The 21823-nt window shown below is 39.7% G+C and overlaps 4 protein-coding genes across 4 annotated transcripts; 2 read left to right on the forward strand and 2 right to left on the reverse strand.

Annotated features, from left to right (window-relative positions):
• Positions 1–3576: 3576 nt before the first annotated feature.
• On the reverse strand, positions 3577–5089 carry her11 (hairy-related 11). Its single transcript, XM_041989754.1, has 4 exons — positions 5036–5089; positions 4547–4642; positions 4347–4440; positions 3577–4208 (listed from the first exon to the last, which is right to left on the reverse strand). Exons 1-4 carry the CDS (start codon positions 5087–5089, stop codon positions 3577–3579), a joined length of 876 nt encoding a protein of 291 aa, XP_041845688.1.
• A 2269-nt stretch (positions 5090–7358) lies between these two features.
• On the forward strand, positions 7359–8834 carry her5 (hairy-related 5). Its single transcript, XM_041991091.1, has 3 exons — positions 7359–7648; positions 7736–7831; positions 8296–8834. Exons 1-3 carry the CDS (start codon positions 7538–7540, stop codon positions 8758–8760), a joined length of 672 nt encoding a protein of 223 aa, XP_041847025.1. The 5' UTR covers positions 7359–7537; the 3' UTR covers positions 8761–8834.
• A 4299-nt stretch (positions 8835–13133) lies between these two features.
• On the reverse strand, positions 13134–15711 carry pfdn6 (prefoldin subunit 6). Its single transcript, XM_041991097.1, has 4 exons — positions 15524–15711; positions 15239–15309; positions 15036–15160; positions 13134–13391 (listed from the first exon to the last, which is right to left on the reverse strand). Exons 1-4 carry the CDS (start codon positions 15585–15587, stop codon positions 13271–13273), a joined length of 381 nt encoding a protein of 126 aa, XP_041847031.1. The 5' UTR covers positions 15588–15711; the 3' UTR covers positions 13134–13270.
• Positions 15712–16475: 764 nt separating this feature from the next.
• Positions 16476–19697, forward strand: mmgt1 (membrane magnesium transporter 1). The gene is made up of 4 exons (XM_041991096.1): positions 16476–16615; positions 16973–17025; positions 17119–17222; positions 18849–19697. The coding sequence occupies exons 1-4, from the start codon at positions 16537–16539 to the stop codon at positions 19006–19008; spliced, it is 396 nt and encodes a 131-aa protein (XP_041847030.1). The 5' UTR covers positions 16476–16536; the 3' UTR covers positions 19009–19697.
• Positions 19698–21823: the final 2126 nt, after the last annotated feature.

Here is a 21823-nt window from a genome sequence, read left to right on the forward strand (position 1 = left end):
TAAAACTGAAAGGTTGGTAGGTTGAGATCAGCAGCACAGGAGAACTACAGGGTACTGTACTCTCACCATTTCTCTTTATGCTGAACGCCTCAGCCTTCTAATCAACCCTGAGGCCTGTTCAAGATTCAAATTCCAAGATCTTTATTGTCATTATGCAAGCACAATGTAATTCTGCAGAGTCTCTATTGGCTTACACACACATAAATAAGTAAAAAATAAAGATATAAAAGATATAAGAACAACTTTTTATATATAGAAAATGAGAACGTTTTCTCCAGAAATACATATGAAATGGCCTACCTCTGTAGTTGAGAGTATCAGTGATGGACAAGAAACTGAGTACAGACAACTGGTCAGTCAGTTGTGGGATGGTGAGGAAATAATAACCTCATTTTGAATTAAGGCAAACAAACCAAAAGATTGTCGATTTTAGGAGGAACAGGATAAAGCAAACTCCTGTTTACATACCTGAGAGTTCATCTGGACAACAGACTAGTCTGGAAATGCATCACAAAATCTATTTACAAGGAACAGAGCAGACTAAATCCTTCACTGCCTGCACCAAGATGCAGCATATCTTGTATAGGTTTGTTTTGGAGAGTGCAATCAGCATCAGAGCCAGAGTCTTACCTTCTACACAACACAGTGAGGAACAACATGTCTTCAGTCAGAGGCCTATTCAAGTACGTCGCAACAATAAACAGCACAGGTTTTATTATTCCTGCCACCAGTCATGGCCCTGTGGAACAATAAATTAAGCTTAAATTACTAATATTATTTGCTGTCACTGTTTCAATTTCCAAACAAAATCACTTCGTCACAATTAGACCTGGAATCTTTGCTGTAGATTTACTGTATCCTGAGCCAGGATTTTCATGGGATAGTTATGATGAGCAGCTGTCCTGCTGAGGCAAAGAACAGTAGATATGCTGTTTACTCTATAAACTTTAAAGATGTACAAGACTACAGATGTGTGATGAAAGCAGTTGACACCAGTCCTGTCTTGGCATTGGAGTTTTGTAATGATCCAACATGCAGGAATTCACAGACTCAGAAAGCCATGACAAATACCAGACATCTTCACAGCCTGACATCTTTAAATCAGGAATGCACGTTGGCATACAAAAAACAGTGATTATAGAGGGTAACAGGATCAGCTCTAATCAGCTTGTCCTGAGAAAATGCCAAGGAGTTTTCAACCACTGTCAGATCACTCCAAGACATGATTTCTTTCCCCATTAATTACGTGCCGCGCTGCAGAAATCGCCCTCTTCGGCGTGAACGACCTTCTCTGCTTTCATGATGCAGAATGATCAAAACACGCAGCAGAGAGGGAGAGTGGAGAATCAAGCTCCCTGTGATGTGCTAAGCCCCTTATTTCTCTGACAAAGAACAATGGCCACCTCATAACTAATGGCACACGCACAGAGCAAGTTTCTCCAGTGCAAGGGGAGCAAAGAAGGGAGGAAAAAATAGAAGAAAAACAGTTATCCAAAGACATGTTCTATCATGTGATAAATTCTGTTTTCTCAGGCCAAATCCTTTGGTGCCTGAAAATATTCAGAGCTCGTAATAGAGATTTAATCAGCAGATAAGAAGTGAGCTGACTGAGAGACAAAAGAGGGAGGAATGATGATCATGTGTTCGGGGCTTATTGATGATGGAAAAGCTCAGTGACATCCTCTTTTTAGCCCAAGTCACAGCCCCGTTTTTCTTACACTCGTTGTGGTCAGGGAGGAATCTCCCGCCGGCCTCTGAGCTGTGTCAATGCTGCCCTCTGTTGACCACACATTACAGGTCTGCATCGGTCACTGGCTCATCAGATTAAAATTAATAAAACTGGACAGATTAAATGGATTTTCTCTAAATAATCTCTGTTGTGGTCAGAAATACATTCCTGACAATCTGCAGCAACATTTTGCCCGTTGCTTCTTGAATGCTGCTTTTGGTTAATAAACTAGAGAGCGTTTAGTATTTTGTTGTTGCTGGAAATGAGGAGTTGTTGGGCAAAGTTCCTGCCACAGTGGATTCACTTATTACCCTCAGCACTGTAGGACAATTAATTATTTATTACTACTTGCATGAAAAGAAGCATTTAGTGTGTTTTATTAAATGAAATGTATTCATAAAGCAGACTTAAAACAACTGTTGCTAAACAAAGTGCTTAGTAAAAAAAATTTTTTTTAAATAAAAAAACATATTTTTGTTAATTTTACCATTAAATTACATATTTTTAATAATAATCATTTTTACTTTACTAATCCCAATTGAGAAATTAAGCTCTGCATTTAACCCAGCTCTAGATGGGCAGGGAGCTCCCGTATTTCAGTCCCTGAAGTTTTCTTTTCTTTTCTTTTCTTTTCTTTTCTTTTCTTTTATTTATTTATTTATTTATTTATTTATTTATTTATTTATAACCTGATTGACATGGTTAGAAAAATTACTCAGGTAGACTGTGGTAGTTAAACCAGGCCATGTTGGGAGACACCAGCAGCAGCCTGAAGCGTTGATCCAGGGCAGGATGGATCCATGTTTTCATGATGTTTCCAGCAGATTCTGAGCCTAGCGTCTGAATGTGGAGCTGAAATGGAGACTCATCAGACCAGCAACGTTTCTCCATCTTCTATTGTCCAGTGTTGGTGAGTGTGTGTGAATTGTAGCCTCAGTTTCCTGTTCTCAGCTGGGAGGAAACACCCGGTGTGTCTTCTGCTGCTGTAGACCATCTGTTTCAAGGCTGGACGTGTTGTGTGTTCAGAGATGCTGTTCTGCATATCTTGGTTGGAATCAGTGGTTATTTGACTTCCTGTTGTCTTTCTATCATCTCCAACCAGTCTGCCCATTCTCCTCTGACCTCTGACATCAACCAGACATTCTGCTGCTCACTGGATATTTTCTCTTCTTCAGATCATTGGGTTGGTGTGAAAATCCAAGTAAATACTCAGACCAACAACCATGCCACCTTTGAAGACTTAAATCCTCTTTCTTCCTCATTCTGATGCAGTTTGAACTTCAGCAAATTGTCTTCACCAGGTCTACATGACTGAGTTACTGCCATGTGTACGGCTAGTTAGATATTTGCATTAAAATGCAGTTTAACAGGTGGACCCGTTCAACTAAGCTCAGTTTCCTCAGTTAATAAAGGACCAAGTAGTGTTGTTTTTTACTGTAACAAGTCCAAAATAAACTCAGTCTGGAACTTTTTAATAAACTTATCAACTTTATAAACAAGGCTGAGATAAACAGTTCATCATTTCAGATACCATGAAAAAGTCTCCAAGATTATGATTGCAATTAAAGTTTTATTTAAGATATTTGATTTTTACAGAAATATAAAGTTTAAAAATCTGATGTACATAAAATTATCTGAGGGTAGATACACCCATAATCTGCTCATGGTGAATGAGTAGACAAATAAACAAACAGAAGTTATTAGCGTCAAGTACATGGTGCATTTATTTACAAGAGAAATACAAAATACGGGTTATTTTAATCATATATACACTATACAGTCAAGACATCCCTCTCTACAGTTTTAGCCAAATCCCACTAGGTGGCCTCATCAGTCCCTTCTTCTCATCAAAGCCAGGGCCTCCATGTGGCTGAGGAAGAGTTCGGTGCCGACTCCTCCCTGTGTGCAAGGTTTGAGGGGGGTATTAGTGATGTGAGTGGGGGGATGTGAAGGCCAAGAGGGTTGGTGTGAGGAAGTGTTGGTGAGACGCTAAAGAAGGAGGTGTTACAGGATGGAGGAGACAGACTGGGGGGGAAGGAGAAGTGACAGGGAAAAGACGGGAAAGGAGGAGAGGTGGCATATGTGGGGAAAGGAGGAGAGAACCAGGGGGAGGAAGGGGGGGACAGATAGTCGTGGCATGGTGTGGAGCAAGAGAGAGGCTGGAAGGGAGAATGAGATGGAAAAAGCAGCCAGGGAGACCCTTCTCTGCTGTCAGATGTGCTGATGGTGTCTACAGTTACAGCATCGGGCATCTCAGTCATGTTCTGGTTGAAGTCTGGTTTTAACGTCCAACTCTCTAAGTGATGCTTTAGTCCCTCGATCAGGCCTGCTCGCTGTGTTGGCGTTATCTTCTGCATGAAGCTGGCAAGCTGGGACACACACTGCTGGAAACCTGCACTCTCGATGCCTAGGAAAGGAGGAACACTGGGCTCTGCCGAGCCGAGTTGTACCAAAGAGGGCCTCATTCGACTAGTGGAGTCTGCAAAGATGATACACAAACGTGTGGGCCAAAAAGAGAAAACAAAAAGGAAAAAAAGAAAGGGGGTGGGGCTTTTTGTCATGATCCAGGTTTAGATTATTAAAACTTCAACAATAAAAACTCTTTTGCTTGACTGACCATCACTCAAGTACTTCCTGTCTGTCCACTTCTTAAGATATTCCACAGCCAAGTCCAGAATCTCAGCTTTCTCTATTTTAGGATTCTGCAGACGCTTCAATGACAACAGTTGAAAGGGGAAGAAACACAGTTCGTCATCACGGTTATCACTTTGACACACGCAGGCGGTGTTAATATGACATGGTTTTAACTTGACTCACTGAATCAGATGTTGAATTCAACAGCAAACTTCGCAGCTCAGTGAGACTTTGATTTATTCGATCTCTTCTCTTCTTTTCCACAACTGGTTTGAGGATCTAAAGAGGTAAATTAATGTGACTAAACTTATGTAATGTAATAAATACAACAAATTCCACATTATTTCCCTTATTAAATCATTCATTATTGCTTATTGGAGATTTTCCGTAGCAAAGTTGATGCAATTACAAATGTCTTTTTGTCAAATATAGCAAACTGTAAATACAAATAATAAATTAAATTTGGTTCCCGAACTCTTTTCTTAGGAGGTCAGATGGTCCTTTGAACAACAACATGATGAGCTCAACTTTGAAACACAAGAGCTGGCTTCTAAGTGATCTGGGCGATAAAGCATTCAATTATCTGTTAATATTTCATTTAAAAAAATCAACACATATGAAAGGGTCTCGCTAAAATGTGTCCCTCATTAATGAATTTAAAGAGGTTCCTACCCTTTTTCTACTCTTGCCATCATCCAGAGTTTGGCTTTGTAGTTTCTTGGTCATTTTGCTCTGTTTGGTCCAAACTTCTCCGCAAACTTAAAAAGCCTGTCGCTGCCTCCGGGTTCTTATAAGAGGACCGCGCGCCGGCCTCTGATTGGTTGGCAGGTGTTAGTGGCGACACTGAGAGGAGAATGGATTTATTATCTCGTCTCATTCTCAAAACAAAACTTGTCAGTTGCAGCAAAGTCTACATTTGTCCATAGATGTTGATGTTTGTCGTTGTGTGTTTTATACAGAGTTAGTTCGGCATACATAACCATGTGGATGTGCATCCATCCATACATCCAAAATTAGACGTCTATTGTAGGCTATCTTCTCGCGAGACAGTGCGAGATTATACGCCAAAGCCATAACCCTCTCGAGGGTTTTCTTTATTTGGTTTTCCTTCAATTATTAATTAATTTAAATAATAATAATTAAAAGTTTTATTGCTTGTAACTAATCTATTTAATGTCCAATCCCAATTATGCGACATGTATAGCTACACTAGGCTAACACGAGCATTTTACAGTTAGCAAAAACATAACTATGTAACGTTTATGGAGTCATGAACATGTAGGAATTTTACACTTTCACTGGCTTTGTTTTCATATCGCTGCTGTGGAGTTGCTAAAGTTTTTGCTGTAGACAGACGTGCCTCAAAACTTTATTTTGTGGCTTATGGCCACAGAGGATAATGGGCGCCGTGTATCACAAGCCACAGACAGGTCAGAGGCAACACTTTTTGAGTTGTCTTTTAGTTCCAGATCCTTCTGGTGTCTTTAGCACTTCCCTGAGGATGCAGCGGTGAAGTGAGACCATGGGAAACTTCTTGTTCCACTCGTGGGAACAGAAATGAAGTGAGAAAGTGAGCAGATACCAGGACTTTTTATGATGTGCGAGACATCAGCACCTTTAAATTAAAGAGAGAGAGAGAGAGAGAGAGAGAGAGAGAGAGAGAGAGAGCATGTCTGAAAGAATAAGAGATGGCCTTATCTACACGCGCAATTGGGATAGTATCTTTTTTATGTTTGCTTGTTTTTAAATGGGAAGAAAAGTCAAACCCTTAGTTGACCTCAGAATAACAGTGTAGAGCAAACGGAAGCAGCTCGCGCTCTTGCGTGATGAACTGTGAGAATAATGATTACATCTGAATGTTACACGTGAGTGTTAAGTGTGCGCTGCCTTCAGGTCGGCGTGGTGCTTCATGTTTGGATTACACACGCTCTTTTTTTTAAGTCCACCAACACGTTTCCAAACCTTTAAGTTCTGGTTGATTTTAGGCTTTCTGAAAACACCTTTGTGTCATTGTTGCTGACACGCACGAGGAGTCATGATATTAGAAGTAAACGGCCCATTTCTCTCTAAAAAAAAACGCATTTTAAGCCAATTAGTTTCTATCACATGGTTCAGGTATTATTAAGGTTTATTTGCTGGTCGGGTCCACGTGGTTTCAACACTTTTGTTTTACACAGGAACACACACACACTGATTAGTTGTGACTTATCCTGGCAAATTAAATATATTTTCCGGCTTTATTTAGGCTACATTTTCATGATTTCATGCAGGCCATCACCCAACAGGGGGATTTGCCTCCTCGCTCCCATGGCAACCAGTGGTGATCTCTGGGCCTTCACTAATCGCCCCCTCTTTAATTTCAAACGGAAGTATCATTGCCTCTGAAAAGCCACTTAATCTCCGCGGGGTGTCCATGATCCGATCATCCCGGTGTTATCCCCAAACTTTAGCCTATTATAGGGATCAGGGCGGCCATAAATGCATAGAGCACCCCCCAAACCTAAAGCCCACTTCACCCCACATCCTCGGATAATGCATCTTTAATAGTCTAGAGAGAGTGTGTGGTCATCGAGCTTTTTCTGCACAGAGAGCCCAGTCGGGAGTCAGTAATTCATTTTAATCGTGAAGTTGGCTTTAAAGATAGAATGTGAGGCGTGGAGCAGAGGAAACAACCATTTTATCACCCAACAAATGGATGGATTAAAAAAAAAATCATATAATCTATCTATCTATCTATCTATCTATCTATCTATCTATCTATCTATCTATCTATCTATCTGTCTGTCTGTCTGTCTGTCTGTGTGTGTGTGTGTGTGTGTGTGTGTGTGTGTGTGTGTGTGTGTGTGTGTGTGTGTGTGTGTGTTGGGTTATTCTGCCACACTGCAACAAATCCATGAATGCATGGATTTAACACACAGAGCAGCAAACTCTTCTTTATTTGAAGCAATCCTTTACTGTTTTAGAAATAAACTTTAACTTAGACCAGTTTTAATAAATGTATGTCAAATTTAGTCTAAATAAACCATGTTTGTGTGTCATATGAAACTGGATTTATCTAACTGATTTGTTTAGTCTCATCCGTGCGCTCCTGGAGCAGAAGTGCGTCCAGCATGGGGCGTGGCTGTGCGCAATCGCAACGTATAGACATCAACAATTTACTAAGTGGGCACAAACATGCACCATTCATTCAGCTTGGACCCCAAATACCAGCAGAGCCAAGCGATTGCTGATGCCATGAAGGCTTTATCATCACCAGAATCCACCAGAAAGAAGTCGGCGAGGCGGGTAAGCTTTTGTTTCCCTAGGAGGATAAATGCGTCTAATATTAAGTTTAAAGTTTTCAGCCACGTGTTTTGTTATTTCCCCTCAAAGGTTTCCAAACCTCTGATGGAGAAACGCAGACGAGAGCGCATTAACCACAGTTTGGAGACTTTGCGCCTTCTGATGCTGGAAAACACGCGCAATGAGGTGCGTCATGGCGGCGTTTCAGTAAACTAGTATTCCTAAGTGTAGTTTTGCCAGTGGACACCAACGTGTATTTTTTTAAAAGAGATATAACCCACCTAAATTTCTAGACAAAGATTTCCTAATTAATCAATAAAAAAAAATCAGAAAAAAACAGTAGCTTTATGTAAGGTTGAGGTTTTGGTAACGTTAGCAAAACATGTTAGCGAGCCATGCTAGCGTTAGCAAAACATTAAAAGGAATAAAATGGAAAACTAGCTTTAGCTCATTTGTCCTGTAGTTTTATGTGTGTGTTGCCTATCTTCCTGGCTGTTCAACACTGAATTGGTTTAGCACCACAAACAGACTAGATTGGACATAATTTTTGAAATCTAATGTTTTTATATCACTGACAATTATGTCAGGGTGTTGCGTTTTCATTTTCACATTTCTAGTTCTGTCTTTGTTTTCATATTTTCTAAATATAGAAACTGAAGAATCCGAAGGTGGAGAAAGCAGAGATCCTAGAGAGCGTTGTGGAATTCCTGAAGGCAGAGAAGGAGATGGAGAAGGGTCCCCAAGCCACGGGCAGGGTCCTGTCCAAGGAGCCGAGACAGACCTGCCCTCGCCAGCACAGCTACAGAGACGGCATGAGGTCCTGTCTGCTGAGAGTAAGCCAGTTCATCGCCACCAAGAGCCAGGAGTTGGAAGAGTCTGGCAACAATATAGTCCAGGCCTCCTTTGCCCTTGCTGAACCCAAGGAGCTGCCCACTTCTCCCGGGCATGTCCACAGGTCATCGATGGCCGCTCTGGCTGGTGACTCAACTGCTCTGTCTCCACAGCATCACCTCACACAGCCACCTGGCCTTCATGGAGACACCAACAAGTTCTTTTCCACTTCAGCGGGCTCAACGCACATCACCGATCCCGTGTGGAGACCCTGGCCTCAATGACAGACACTTTGAGACAGAGTTTATTTTTGAAAATGTGTGTTGGATGGCGACTGCACATGCCAACAAATTTTAAATGTATATCTGTAATTTTGCACCCTGAACTCCTCTGTAAAGTGTTGACACCCTATTTTACACCCAAATTAGATTTTCTTTCACACTTTTTATTCTTTGGGTGTAAATATAAGATTTTTATTTTTCAGACAAGTGTGTCTGCAGATTGATGTTATGTTTTTGCAGCACTGATAATGCATAGCTGCTGTTGCTGAGGGACATGCATAAAATAGCATAAATCCTTTCTGTCTTTCAGGTTTAGGTTCCACAAGCATGATGGATTCTTGCTTTTACCCATCATGTGTATTATTTAGGCCTGGCATTAGAGTGTTTTCTATTTTGAAGAACTTTTTTTTTTTAGCTCACTGAATTTTCAGTCTATTTTCAATAAAAACACAATTTCCTGACCCATTCCTGAGGCTGAAAATGGCCTATTTGCAAAGTGAGTGTCGTGTCCTTGCAGGATTAACTGCTGCACTTGCAGAGAAAGGTGAACCATCTGCAGGATACTTAACAGATACTCTATCCAAGCTGGACAACAGTTATGACGCCTATTGAAATGTTGATAAAGTGCTTGCTGGTTCTGTGATGCTCTGAATAGTTTTTCAAATGTAGAACAGTGAACGATTGGGGTCATTCACACATGTTTAGAGTCCAGACTGCCTCAGGTGAGGCTGCATCCAATCTACAAAAATTGCTCTGAAGTATGCATTGAATTTTCTGGACTGGAGTTGCATGCATTCCATCAAAACATCAACACAACTCCTGTTGAATTAACCCACTTTTCACATATTTGATAGTTAAATATGGAATGGGATTTTTTTTTTTTTTGGTGTGCAAAGTTCTGTTTCTACAGTTTTTACAAGTCTAATAAAGTTTAAGTTGCTCCATGTACATTAAATCTTCGTCACCACCTCCAAAATATTTAAAGATTCATCTTTTTTCTGCATAAATCTCTTAAACAACTTCAGTAATGTTCAAAACTACCAAACATTTTAAATATTTCAATCCTTTGAACTGCAATTTAATTACTTGATATCCCTGTTATTTATGAAAACACAGAAAGGTAAAACTAATGAAATGATGAGGATTTTATACAGTTATGTGATTTGGGGGGGGGGGGGGGGGGGGGGCAGTTGAAATGGCAAATCCTATTTTCCTTTAAATTGAAACGCTAATATCACAGCATGTATGATTATATGTTATAACGGCTGCAAGATTTAAAATGTAGTTTTAATTTAATGGGAAGTTTTTGTCCTTTAAGACTCGAAAAGGTAATACATTTTAATCAGATGCTACACAAAAACTAATATCAAAGTCAATACTCTGGTTAATCTTTGACCTATTCCCCCCCCCCCCCCCAAAAAAAAAGATGTCTGGTTTCAGCCATGCTTTAGCTGTCAGACAGATGGCCTCACATCTGACTAAATTTCTTTGCTATCCAGAGGAGTTCATGGTCGACTGAATGACTAGAAGGTGTCCGGGTCCTGTGTGGCTACAAAACAAACCCATATCATCACCCCTCTACCACTGTGCTTTACAGTTGGTTTAAGGTGTTTGTGCTGATATGCTGTTTAACAGTTTAGCAAATATGCCCAAACAACATGCACAATCTGGAGCAGATGTTGCTCCAAATATTTGTTTTTTGATGAGTTGACCAAGAGCATTTGATCAGCAGCACCTGGCTGCTGCTAACCGAGGTAATTTACATGGATATAGTAGAGTTTTCTCCTACATTCTGGGTCCGATTTTTGTTAAATATATGACACAAATGCCACGTTATTGCTAATCTATCTGAAGTTTTATTTCAAGACCTAATCTTAAGGATCATCCATCCATTCATTTTCTATAATCCTTATTCTAATTCAGGGTCATGGGAAAGCTGGAGCCTATCCTAATAATTAGCAGGTAAGCGGCAGGGCACTACCTGAACAGGCTGCCAGTCCGTCAAAGGGCCTCTCAAGGATCAGATGACTTTTAGTTTTATGCTCAAATACATAAAACCTTATGGAGGAGTAAATTACACATTATTATATTTAATCCTTTTGACTAGCCATCACGTGTACAGCTGTTTTTTCTTTGTCTGGATATTGTATAATGATGACAGTCGTGTGCTTCTATAAATCTAAAAGCAAGAGTGTTCAACATTGTAGAGATCACTCACTGAGATATCATGGATGTTTTATCCTACACACATCTCACATGAAGTCACTCAGATTAAGTAGAGAAAGTCCTCAGTACATTTAGTAATCCATTTTAATTAGCTGAACTATATGGTTGTTAAGTTCCAGATGGAATTGTGCTTATGGTGCAGATATAACACAGACCCCAAACCACAAAGGCATATCAGATTATCTGGATCTCTGCCAGCATAGACAAGTGAACATATATTGGCCTAAACTTCCAAAGGTTGTTTGAAACCTTCCCGTATCAAAGGAAGTGTTAGTGTTGCTGGGCTGACTCCTGCATAGGACAGGACGCTCTTTTGTGTGCATTTAAGCTTTAACCCCCACTCATAAGAAAAGCCCACACAAGACAAAGTAAATCAATTAAAGCTGGAATAGGTTTAGGATCTCATCAGAGTAGCATCTGCCTAAATTCAGATAAAACAGAGGAAGGAAAATACATGCAGAATGAGAATTACCTCCAACTTGGATCTTGGACCAAGGAGGTCCCTGAAGAGCAAAGGGGGTCCAGAAGGCTTTGACTGAATGGAGGTTTATTTATTTATTTTTGGCCATTATTATTATTGTTATTGTTAATAACAATAATAATAATAATAATAATAATAATCATCATCATCATCATTTGTACACTCCACTCACATAGAACTTGTGTTTTGGGAGCCCAAAAAACACCATTTTTAAACCAGGTCCCTAAGTGGGGGTCATCAAAATATGTTATACAATATTTCAAAACATATATCCATAGTAAAATATTTAAGAAAGCTACTCAGTAAGCCACAACTTGTGCATCCATTCAATTTTTCTCCATGTTCTGTGTGGTTTAGTGAGTTCAGTGAGCTGGGAAAGATACAGTAGTAAAGTAGTTCATGTCTATCCTGGTAACTTTGTTTTTTCCTGCACCACTTCATCAATAAGAAATGTATGAAAAAAGACAAAGTGCATAATTTGTCTGCATTAAAATAATAAAAAAAAAATAATAAATTAAATAACAGTAAGACATTACTTTATCAAAGTACAGAAAAGGTCAGAATGCATCCTTTGTGGCAAAAAGCTAACTAATGATATAAGGCCAAGCATGGTTTCAGCATGGTTGGGGTTCACGACTTTGGGGTCCTCAAGGAAAATATTTAGGCCATTAATCAAAAACGTGGCAGCACTAGTTCACGCGCTGACAGCTGGTTCTGCAGGTGTTGGCTGTTCCCACATCAGGGTGAACATAATAAAGCAAAGTGATGAAACACCTTTTGGCCTCATCAATAAACATTTAGTCCTGCAGTTCCCACAATGTATAAAGTTCCACAAATTAAAACAGAATTACTTTCTTTAAACACAGAATCCTCTAAATGAAACATATTTCATTATTCTTTAATCTGAATGAGGACTAAAAGTTAAACTTTTCCTTTCTAAAATGCTTAATAAGGCTACAGTCCATTATAAAGTTTATATAACACGTTTTAGCTAAACAGCTACGCAAGTGTTCGTCACGAGACTTTAGATGTTTGCTGATATTAAACCGTGTGGTCCAAACTGACCAGCCAATGGCCACGTGTCGACCATCTTTACAGCCCCCCAAACCCTGACAACAACACTGCACCTCCAGGTGTGAATAGAGCTGCTGCCACACGCGCGCCAGGCTTCACGGCTCGTGTAAGAAAACACGTCACGACGCAGTCGTTTGCATGTCCGCGTGCCTGAATTTAGAAAAATAAAACATACATATACTTAAAATAAAGGTGCAGGTCTATTAAATATTCAAAATCCCGCTTATGATTAAAAATAAAATGATTTTTTACTGAAGTCTTTATATGGCATTTTAACCCGGATTTGTCTTTTGTGTGTGTGTGTGTGTGTGTGTGTGTGTGTGTGTGTGTAGCCAAATGCCTCCCATTTCGCATAGAGGGCGGAGAAAGCGCATTTCTGTGGGTTAACAATGCTGCGAGGCCGTGTTTTGTTCACGCCTGGGAGCTGTGGGGCGGGTCAGAGACTGGACAACATCTGCTCCAGTGGCGACCCCCCTAATTAAAGCAAACTCTCAATAGAAACGTGCACGCACACGTGCTGCGCTGACTCTTTTGTCTGTAAATAGAATAAAACTTCGGGGTGGGGGGACCTTAAAGAAAAATTAACCACTCATGAAAAAAAAACATGTTTATTAGTTGCAAAAAGTCACAGTAATAACGCTGTAAATTAATGACAAGATACAGGCAGAATCAGGGAGCAGGTTTACATCATGTCATCGACTTTGAATGTGTGAAGGCGATCTGGTTGCCTGATCAGAATTTTCCACCAGTCTGGCCTTGAGCTTTCTGGAACTCCTGCTGTAAACTAGTTAAAACCTCTCGATGCTCGTCAGATTTCTTCTCCATGTCTTTCAGGAGTGTCTCGTATCTTTGACTGCAAGAGGACAGGAAAGGAGAGGAAGAACAGCACATGAACACATTTATCCACATCCATGTAAAATGGTGGGAACAGAATTCAGCCATGGCCATTTTTGCTGGACCACTTCCATTCTCAGCTTGAAGCATTTTCAAACATATCAGCAGCTTATTGTATCATCTTTTATTTTAGGTTGAGATAGATTTTCCCGTCAGTGGTAAATGTGTGAGTCACTGTGAGCTAAACAGACTCCTCCTTTTCTCACACTGTAGCCTCTATCTGCCTTGACTTACTTCCTGCTGCCTTCTCACATCACATTACCAAGGACACATCAACTTAAAACAATTGGAATAGTTGACGAGAACACTTCCCGCACCTACTCTACAGACCCCCTCTCCACCATCCCAGCGGGGCCACACCCCCGTGCACAAAAGTTTTTCACCCTCTCATTTGTCTCCACACTTCTGGTGAATGATCCAGCTCATGTGACATTTGCAAGAAATGTCAGGTTATCAGTCAAATCCCACCATGATTTTTGGCTTGGGGAGGTTTGAACAGTGGCCTTTCTGTGTAGTCTGCATGTTCTCCCCGTGTATGCATGGGTTCTTTCCAGGTACCTTGGCTTCCTCACACCATCAAAAGACATGCATGTTAGGTTAAGTGGTCACTCTAAATTCTCCCTAGGAGTGAATGTGAGTCTCCCTGTGTTGGTCCTGCAATAGACTGGAAACCTGTTCAGGGTGTATTCTGCCCCTCGCCTGCTAATTGCTGGGATAGGCTCCAGCTTCCCCGCAACCCTGAATTGGACTAGTCTGTATAGAAAATGAATGTATATATGTGTGTGTGTGTGTGTATATATATATATATATATATATATATTCTAGGGGTGGGACTCGGACGGACGGACGGACGGACGGACGGACGGACAGACAGATAGATAGATAGATAGATAGATAGATAGATAGATCCCTGCACAAAATGAACCATAATAATTTTTACCATGTTTTTCAATTAAAATGAGAATAAAAATTATGTAAAAATGAACATTTCCTCTAACATCACAAATTCATCTCAACTGCAATGAGTCAAAGTTATATGGAATATATTTTATTTTTTTATTATTATTATTACAGCTCTATGGATGCTGATGTACTTTGTAAGAAGGGTTTATCACTCTGTCTTCTAGCGAACTCTGTGGACCACTTTTGTGTCCCTACTAATGTCAAAATCAAACCTACACCCTTGCCTGAGAGTGACCATCTCACAAAACCTGTCCTGGTCTCACCACATCGGTGCCATTGTGAAGAAGGTCAGACAACATTTGTAGCTGAATGAGAGACAAACCTTTTACACCTGCACCACTGAAAGGATCTTGTGTGCGAGCATTAATTAAATTAGCATCATAGCTAAAATCCAGCACAATACCTGCACATTAAACATAGAAATTACTTGTTTTTGTATTATGTGAAGAGGAAATGGCATGACACAACCTTTAAGTGCTTTTATATGCTTAAATCTCAATGATTTAATATATAACCCTGTATGGGACCATTTAAAGATTAATTGTAAATCTAATAACACTACATTTTTCTTCTGGGGTTTTTGACTTTAATGGAAGAAGTAAAGATTCATCACTGTACAACGAACAGAAGCTTGACTTACATTTCACCACTGATGTACTCCAATCTTTTTGCGACTGTGGATTTGGCCTCATCTAAGTCTTGCTTCACTAAGACAGGCCCAATAAGCTTATAAACGGTGTTTGAGCTGTCCAGCAGATCGAGCTCCTGGAATCAGAAACCATTGTGCATTAATGAGGGGATATGCTAATAGCTCGTGTGAAAGGAAGAAATGAGCTAAATTACCTCTTTGACAATGTTGTTTTCCGTCCGCTGCGTCTCCAGCTTCTGTCTGGCTGACATGCTCTTGCTAACATCTGAAAAAGCCATCATTTTTTGTTAGTGAATTTATATACATACAAATTTGTACATTTAATTCATATAAAGAACTCTGTAACCATAAACAATGCTTTATAACTCACACTAAACTAGTTAAAATATAATTTTATCTATAGCTTAGTGTCCTAATATGGCAAAATAGCTCGATTTAGCATGAACATGACAAGAACCCCCCTGCTAACAGGCACACACCTTTCTGGATTTGTGTATACTTTTCTATTTCCAGTTTCATTTTCTTTTGAATGGCCTCCGCCATACTTATTCTGATTATTATTATTTCCTAAACAGTTCTGTAAAATAAGTAAACGTATCCAAGTGTGACAATGCTAACAGCCCAACATGAGAGCTCAGCGTTAGCTAACAGGAAAAGGCAGCTGATAGGACGGATGTTATGGTATATTCAATGGAACAAATAAACTCGGAATTTTTGGTTTCTATCATCAGTTTCATTCCCTGAAAGGGCCACGAGAAGTTGAAAATTGAACTTGGCAGCTCATGAAACGTTTTGTAATCTACACATTTCACTTCATTCTCTAATTAAACACCTAATGATTTACATTCTGTCCCTGTTGTGCTGGTGTTTTTATTTACAATTAATTATATAATTATAAGAATTTTGTGTTGATAAAGATGAAAAATAAAATTACACCTCAGGAACAAAGTTTGAAAATCACTCATTTTAAGTTTAAAACAGCCATGACAATGGAACTCTCTACCACCTGACATTGGGAACATCAACTCTGTTCAAGACCAAAGTCAAGACTCACTGTTTAAAATTGCATACTCCGTTTAATTCCAATTTCCTTGTTTTGTTTTACTTTACTTTTAGTCATTAAGTATTATTTTTGTCTATTTTAATTGTTTAGACTTCATTTACATTGTATTTGCGCTACTAGGATGTTGCTTATTGGTCTCTTGATTTTACTTTTCGGCGCCCTCAAACAAAATATTTAATTTCTTCCGAGGTAACCCGAACGCAGCATTAGCCAATCTTTAAAGCAATCTGTATATATATATTTTATTTTTTTAGTTAAAGAATAATGTACATTAACGTAAATATAGTAATTAATGTTTAATATATTCGGAAATATAGATGTTTTTATAGTATTATTTAGTTGGGGTGAGTTTTGACGCAGTCGTAGTTGCGGCGGTTTACGACAGTGTGTTGCGACACTGCACACAGCTTCTGTGCGCCCTGCTTCGAGATGGCTTCGTCGTTCTGGAAAAGTGTTGTCGGCATTGGACTTTTTGCCTTAGCCCATGCAGCTTTTTCGGCGGCACAGCGTAAGTTTCGGTACTAATAAGGATACGCGTCTCAGTGTCTTGTTTTATTTCACCCGGTTTATGTTTTCCCCGGACAAGACCATCAAACAGCAGGACGGGCCTCTCGGTCCAGCAGCTAGCTACCAAGATGCTAGAGCAGCTTAGCTCAGCTTTAAATTAGTCTCACGAGTTTATAGACTTAAATCTTCATCAGTGGCAGTTTTGTGTTCCGTTAAGTCTGATTAATGTTCACGAGATTTTATTAAAATGCGAGACTTAAATAAAATTCATACAATGAAATGTCTAATCCACCCAAACTGCTTAACGTCTGGGTAAAATGTGTTTTTTGATGTGACTATTTTCCTACTTTTCCATCAGATCGATCATACATGCGGCTCACAGAGAAGGAGCACGAGACGCTGCCAATTGACGTGAGTGACTCCCAAGTCTTTAATTAATTTCTGGTTTAAATAAAAATAAATCAAACCAGTTCCTTCATCACCATCTTGTTCCTTTCATTACAGATTGTATTGCAGACCTTATTATCGTTTGTGATGACCTGTTATGGTATCGTCCATATTGCTGGAGAGTTCAAAGACATGGATGCTTCCTCAGAGCTGAAAAACAAGTAAGTGCTTTCACCTTGCACTTCATCACTCCCTAGATGCCATGGGTGTTTGTGCCCTCTGTCACAAGGGAAACACACAACTCAGGTCCTTAACTGTATTCATAGTAACATCTCTGTGGGTGTTACACGCACACACACACACACACTAAATTATAGGTTCGTACCTGCCAGACACAACCTTATTGCCATCATTTAGTCCCTTCTTCATGGTTTAAACCAATGTGTTTACAAAAAAGAATAACAAAAAAATAAAATGGTAAAATATTGAAAGCTCACAAATCTAATGTGACTAAAAACAGGAAAAGAGACAAACTAATGTACTTGGCCATGTAGATGTTACTGTAACATTACCCAAGCTTGCATGTCTTTGAAAGGCAAAAATATGTTTATCTTTCCTTTCAGTATCGAATGCAAATTGCTTGTGCAGCCATAACTGCAAATAATTGCTTATAGCAACTACTAGTTAGTTCTGCACACCCCCTTGGAGGAATTCCACCTCAGTGCTCTGCACAGAACGTCTAAAATCTGGGATTTAAGTAGATCCTCCTCACATGAACCAGGTGCTTCAGAACTACATAACTGCTGGGTTCAGGTCCAAACTCTAACTTGGTCTTTCCAAGTATTAACCTTATTCTTCTTTGATCATTCTTTGGTACAGAACAGGGCTGTTAAATTCCTGCAGTCCTGCAGATTTTCAATGTATCCCTGCTCCAGCACACTTGCCTCAGTTTAATGAGTCATTGTGCAGAACGTCATAGGCTGTTGGATCCATTTCATTTGAGACAGGTGTGTTGGAGCAGGGAAACATTGAAAACATGCAGGTCTGCAGCCCTCGTGGGACTGAACTGAGTAGCCCTGATAGACTTATGCTCTTAGGCTTGTTGTCTTACTGCATGGCTTTGTCTTGTGTGTGTATATGTATGTATATATATATATATATATATATTGTAGGAGACATACACGCAGAGGTGAAATAGATAATGTGTGTGTGTGTGTTGCAGAGGTGAATCACGTGGGAGTGGGCATGTATAGGCACGGAAGTGTATAAAGGTGCACACCCACCGGTGATACGGATGGAAAGAGTCGGGGTTAGGGTAGCCGGTAATTTTTGTTGACCGCACGCCTTTTTGCATATCTTCCACACCACAAGCACTGTTCTATCATCATCTGGAGTTTGTTCGATTCTCTGGGTTTTCATTAATTAATAACTCATCTTGAATACGCTGAAATAGCTCTGTGCAGCACGAAAATAAATCATCTGAAAGCATTCTGGATCTCAGCGTATATCTCTCAGCAACTTTTAAGCGCGTCATCAATCTTACAACCCAAGGACCCAACCTCATACTCTTCGCGGCTAAGGTTTTCGTTTGGTAGCCGCAATATATATATATATGTGTGTAGTTTCATAAAGTAATGTTAAATGATGGAAACATACTAAATGTAGTATAAGATCTTCATGCACACTTAATTGTTCACATCATGTTAATGTGATGGCAGATTCCATGATTTAAAGACTATTTAATAGGAAAAGGTATAATGTGATCTTATCCACGTTAATTAGCTTTAAAATGCTGCTAAGATGTCCAGTCTTTTTCATGACAATCCTCCCCTTTTTCCCCTCCTCAGAACTTTTGACACACTGAGGAACCACCCATCCTTTTACCTTTTCAACCACCGAGGTCGAGTGCTTTTCCGCACGCCAGAGGAGGAGGAGCCCTCCTCCGTACGCAACCAGCAGGCTCTTCCCAATCCCATTCGGCTACGCAAGCTGGAGCATTTGCACTGAGACTGGTCTTCCCTGCCTGTAACATTCGCATCGGTCAGATAGGATTTGTTTTTTGTTAGACAGAGGGGGAGGAGACTGAAAATCCACCTTCCTCGACTTTAATTTTTATGTGTAAATAAACTAATAATGCTGTCCAAAAATGCATCTCTGTACGTAAAGTGGTTACCACTATATTCAACATTGACTGTGCCAACCCTTCTTTTTTTTCTTCGTTTTACAAGCAGACTTGTTTGTATGTACAGTATATAATCGCTTTGGAGTCTTAAAATACTGAGACATCTGCCCCTTTTGTCCCTCCGAACTGAGTAGGGACACTGCTGTCCTTTGTATATCTTTTGTATGAGGGGTAAAAAAAAAATGTTTTGTTACCGTTTCATTTCAACTACACATTGGTCATTAGTAGCTGTCCATGCAAAACCATCACTGAAACACATGGTAGGAAACTGAAGACTATTTCCTGGAAGCGTGGAGGTGCAGTACTTCCTGTGTGAAAAGGTTCAGTTTCATCCTGCAGGAAATCAGTTCAAGGTGAGAAGTGAGAGCAGGAAATGTCAGTCATTCTAATGATGCTGCGAACAGTTAACAGAAAGAAATGGTACATTTATCTTGGATGAGTTTTGGTTTTTCTCCATTTTTCATTTTGTTAAGAGTCTTCAGATTGTTTTTAATTTAATAAAAGTAAAACTGGTTTTAAAATGTGTGTTTTTTCCCCTCACCTTGTAGCTCACATTCAGTCTTCATAATTGCCTTTTCTTTACTGGTGTATTTAGTTGAGCCAGTCTCTTTTCGCAGAAAAATGGCTGAGTTGTTTAAATGATGACAGCATGCCAAGCTGAGCTGTGACCTCGATGCAGGACTGCTGCAAGAAATTTCCATCTGATGACAAGACGTGCAGTTAGTGAGGCTGTCCTGCAGGGGGCAGTGGAGGATGAAACCCCAGTTTGAATGAAAGCGATTGTTCCTCTTGATTTAACATTCTTAGATTAGTTCTAGAAGAAGATAAACTTAAAAATAATATGTTTGGTTGAGCTTGTAGGGTTAAAACTCTAGAAGTTTTTACTTGTGTGGTTCCAGTAAGTGAGCATGGTGGAGCCAGAGCTTTATCTGTGTTTGCAGGATTTTCCATCTATAGTTTAGGTAATATTGAACAGCTATACTCACACTCCATCACGTTTATAGATCACCAAATGAACATCCACACAGACTTGTACCTGCTGCATTTGCTCAGTATGAAAGCCTGTTTTTATCTGACAGGAGTCACCGAGAAACTGAGGCTACAATTCACACACACCAACACTGGACAACAGAGGATGGAGAAATGTTGCTGGTCTGATGAGTCTCCATTTCAGCTCCACATTCAGATGCTAGGCTCAGAATCTGCTGGAAACATCATGAAAACATGGATCCATCCTGCCTTGGATCAACGCTGCTGATGGTGTAATGGTGGGGGGGATATTTTCTTAGCCCACTTTGGACCCTTAGTCTGGTTTAACCAGCACAGCCTACCTGAGTATTGTTGCTGACCATGTCCATCCCTTTATGACCACAGTGGAGCATCTTCTGATGCTACTTCCAGCAGGATAATGCACCATGTCACAAAGCTCAGATCATCTCCACCTGCTTTCTAGAACATGACGATGAGTTCACTGGACTCCAACTTCACTTGGGATGTGGTGGAACGAGAGATTCTCATCATGGATGCAGCCGACAAACCTGCAGCAACTGTGTGATGCTGTCATGTTGATATGGAGAAAACCTCCGAGGAAGGTTTCCAGCACCTTGTTGGATCGATGAAATGAAAAATTAAGGCTATTCTGGAGGAAAAAGGGGATCCAACCCGGTACTAGCAAGCTGGACCCGGTTAAATGGCTGAGTGCATATAATTAATGTACCAGATAAGTGCTACAGATCTGTTTTAAAATTGTACTTTTTAAAAGCACAACTTAATTCGCACAGACACAAAAATGCTGAAAGAATTATGAGGTTTATTTTTTGTTTTATATAAAAAAGTATGATCATAAAACTTTGAACTTTGTATATGTAACAGTTTACAAAAAATGGCTTTAAACATTTCTTCCAAAATATTTCTTAAACTCTGACATAAATTCACAAAAATAATCTATTTACCTATGTGCCTATGAACATTAAAAATTAGTGTACATCTGTCATAAAAACAGGAAATGAAGGATGTGTGCTGACATGGGTTTATGGAAAAAGCTGCACAGGACAGATCACCATCAGACAAATACACCGATGGAAAACCTGCACGGGGGTCAAGTTGTTCCAGCGGGGATCACTGGAGTGTTTCTGGGACTGTAAAGAAGTCCAGGAGTGTATGTTGTGAGGTTGAAGAAGTAAACTGTTCCACAAACCCCATCATCTGTATGACAGCAGATAAGAGGAGGATGATCTCTTTAAACACTGGCTGATCTGTCTCGTTTGGGAGGCGACGTACAAACGAACTGGCAGATGTCAAAATCAGCTTTAAAAATAGCTTTGAGCTTGTTTGTAGAATTAATACAATTAGTAATAAAATTTATAGATTATTAATAAGCCATATAATTCTTATAAATTGGACACATTTAACTGTTTCTGGCTGATAAATGCAAACAGGGCTGGGCGATATGTCAACTTGTGTGATGAGATATTTCAGATTTTACTACAATAAGTTTGTATTTGGAATGAATAAGATGTAGTAACCTTATTTCCAATGTACTTTAAATGATTGAACTGGTCACAAATACAAACTTCTAACTGGATATTTTATATTTTGGTGGTTTCTAAACTGATTTCTCTGAAACACAACTTTACACCA

This window comes from Melanotaenia boesemani, chromosome 7, assembly GCF_017639745.1.
Source record: "Melanotaenia boesemani isolate fMelBoe1 chromosome 7, fMelBoe1.pri, whole genome shotgun sequence".
Taxonomy (NCBI): domain Eukaryota; kingdom Metazoa; phylum Chordata; class Actinopteri; order Atheriniformes; family Melanotaeniidae; genus Melanotaenia; species Melanotaenia boesemani.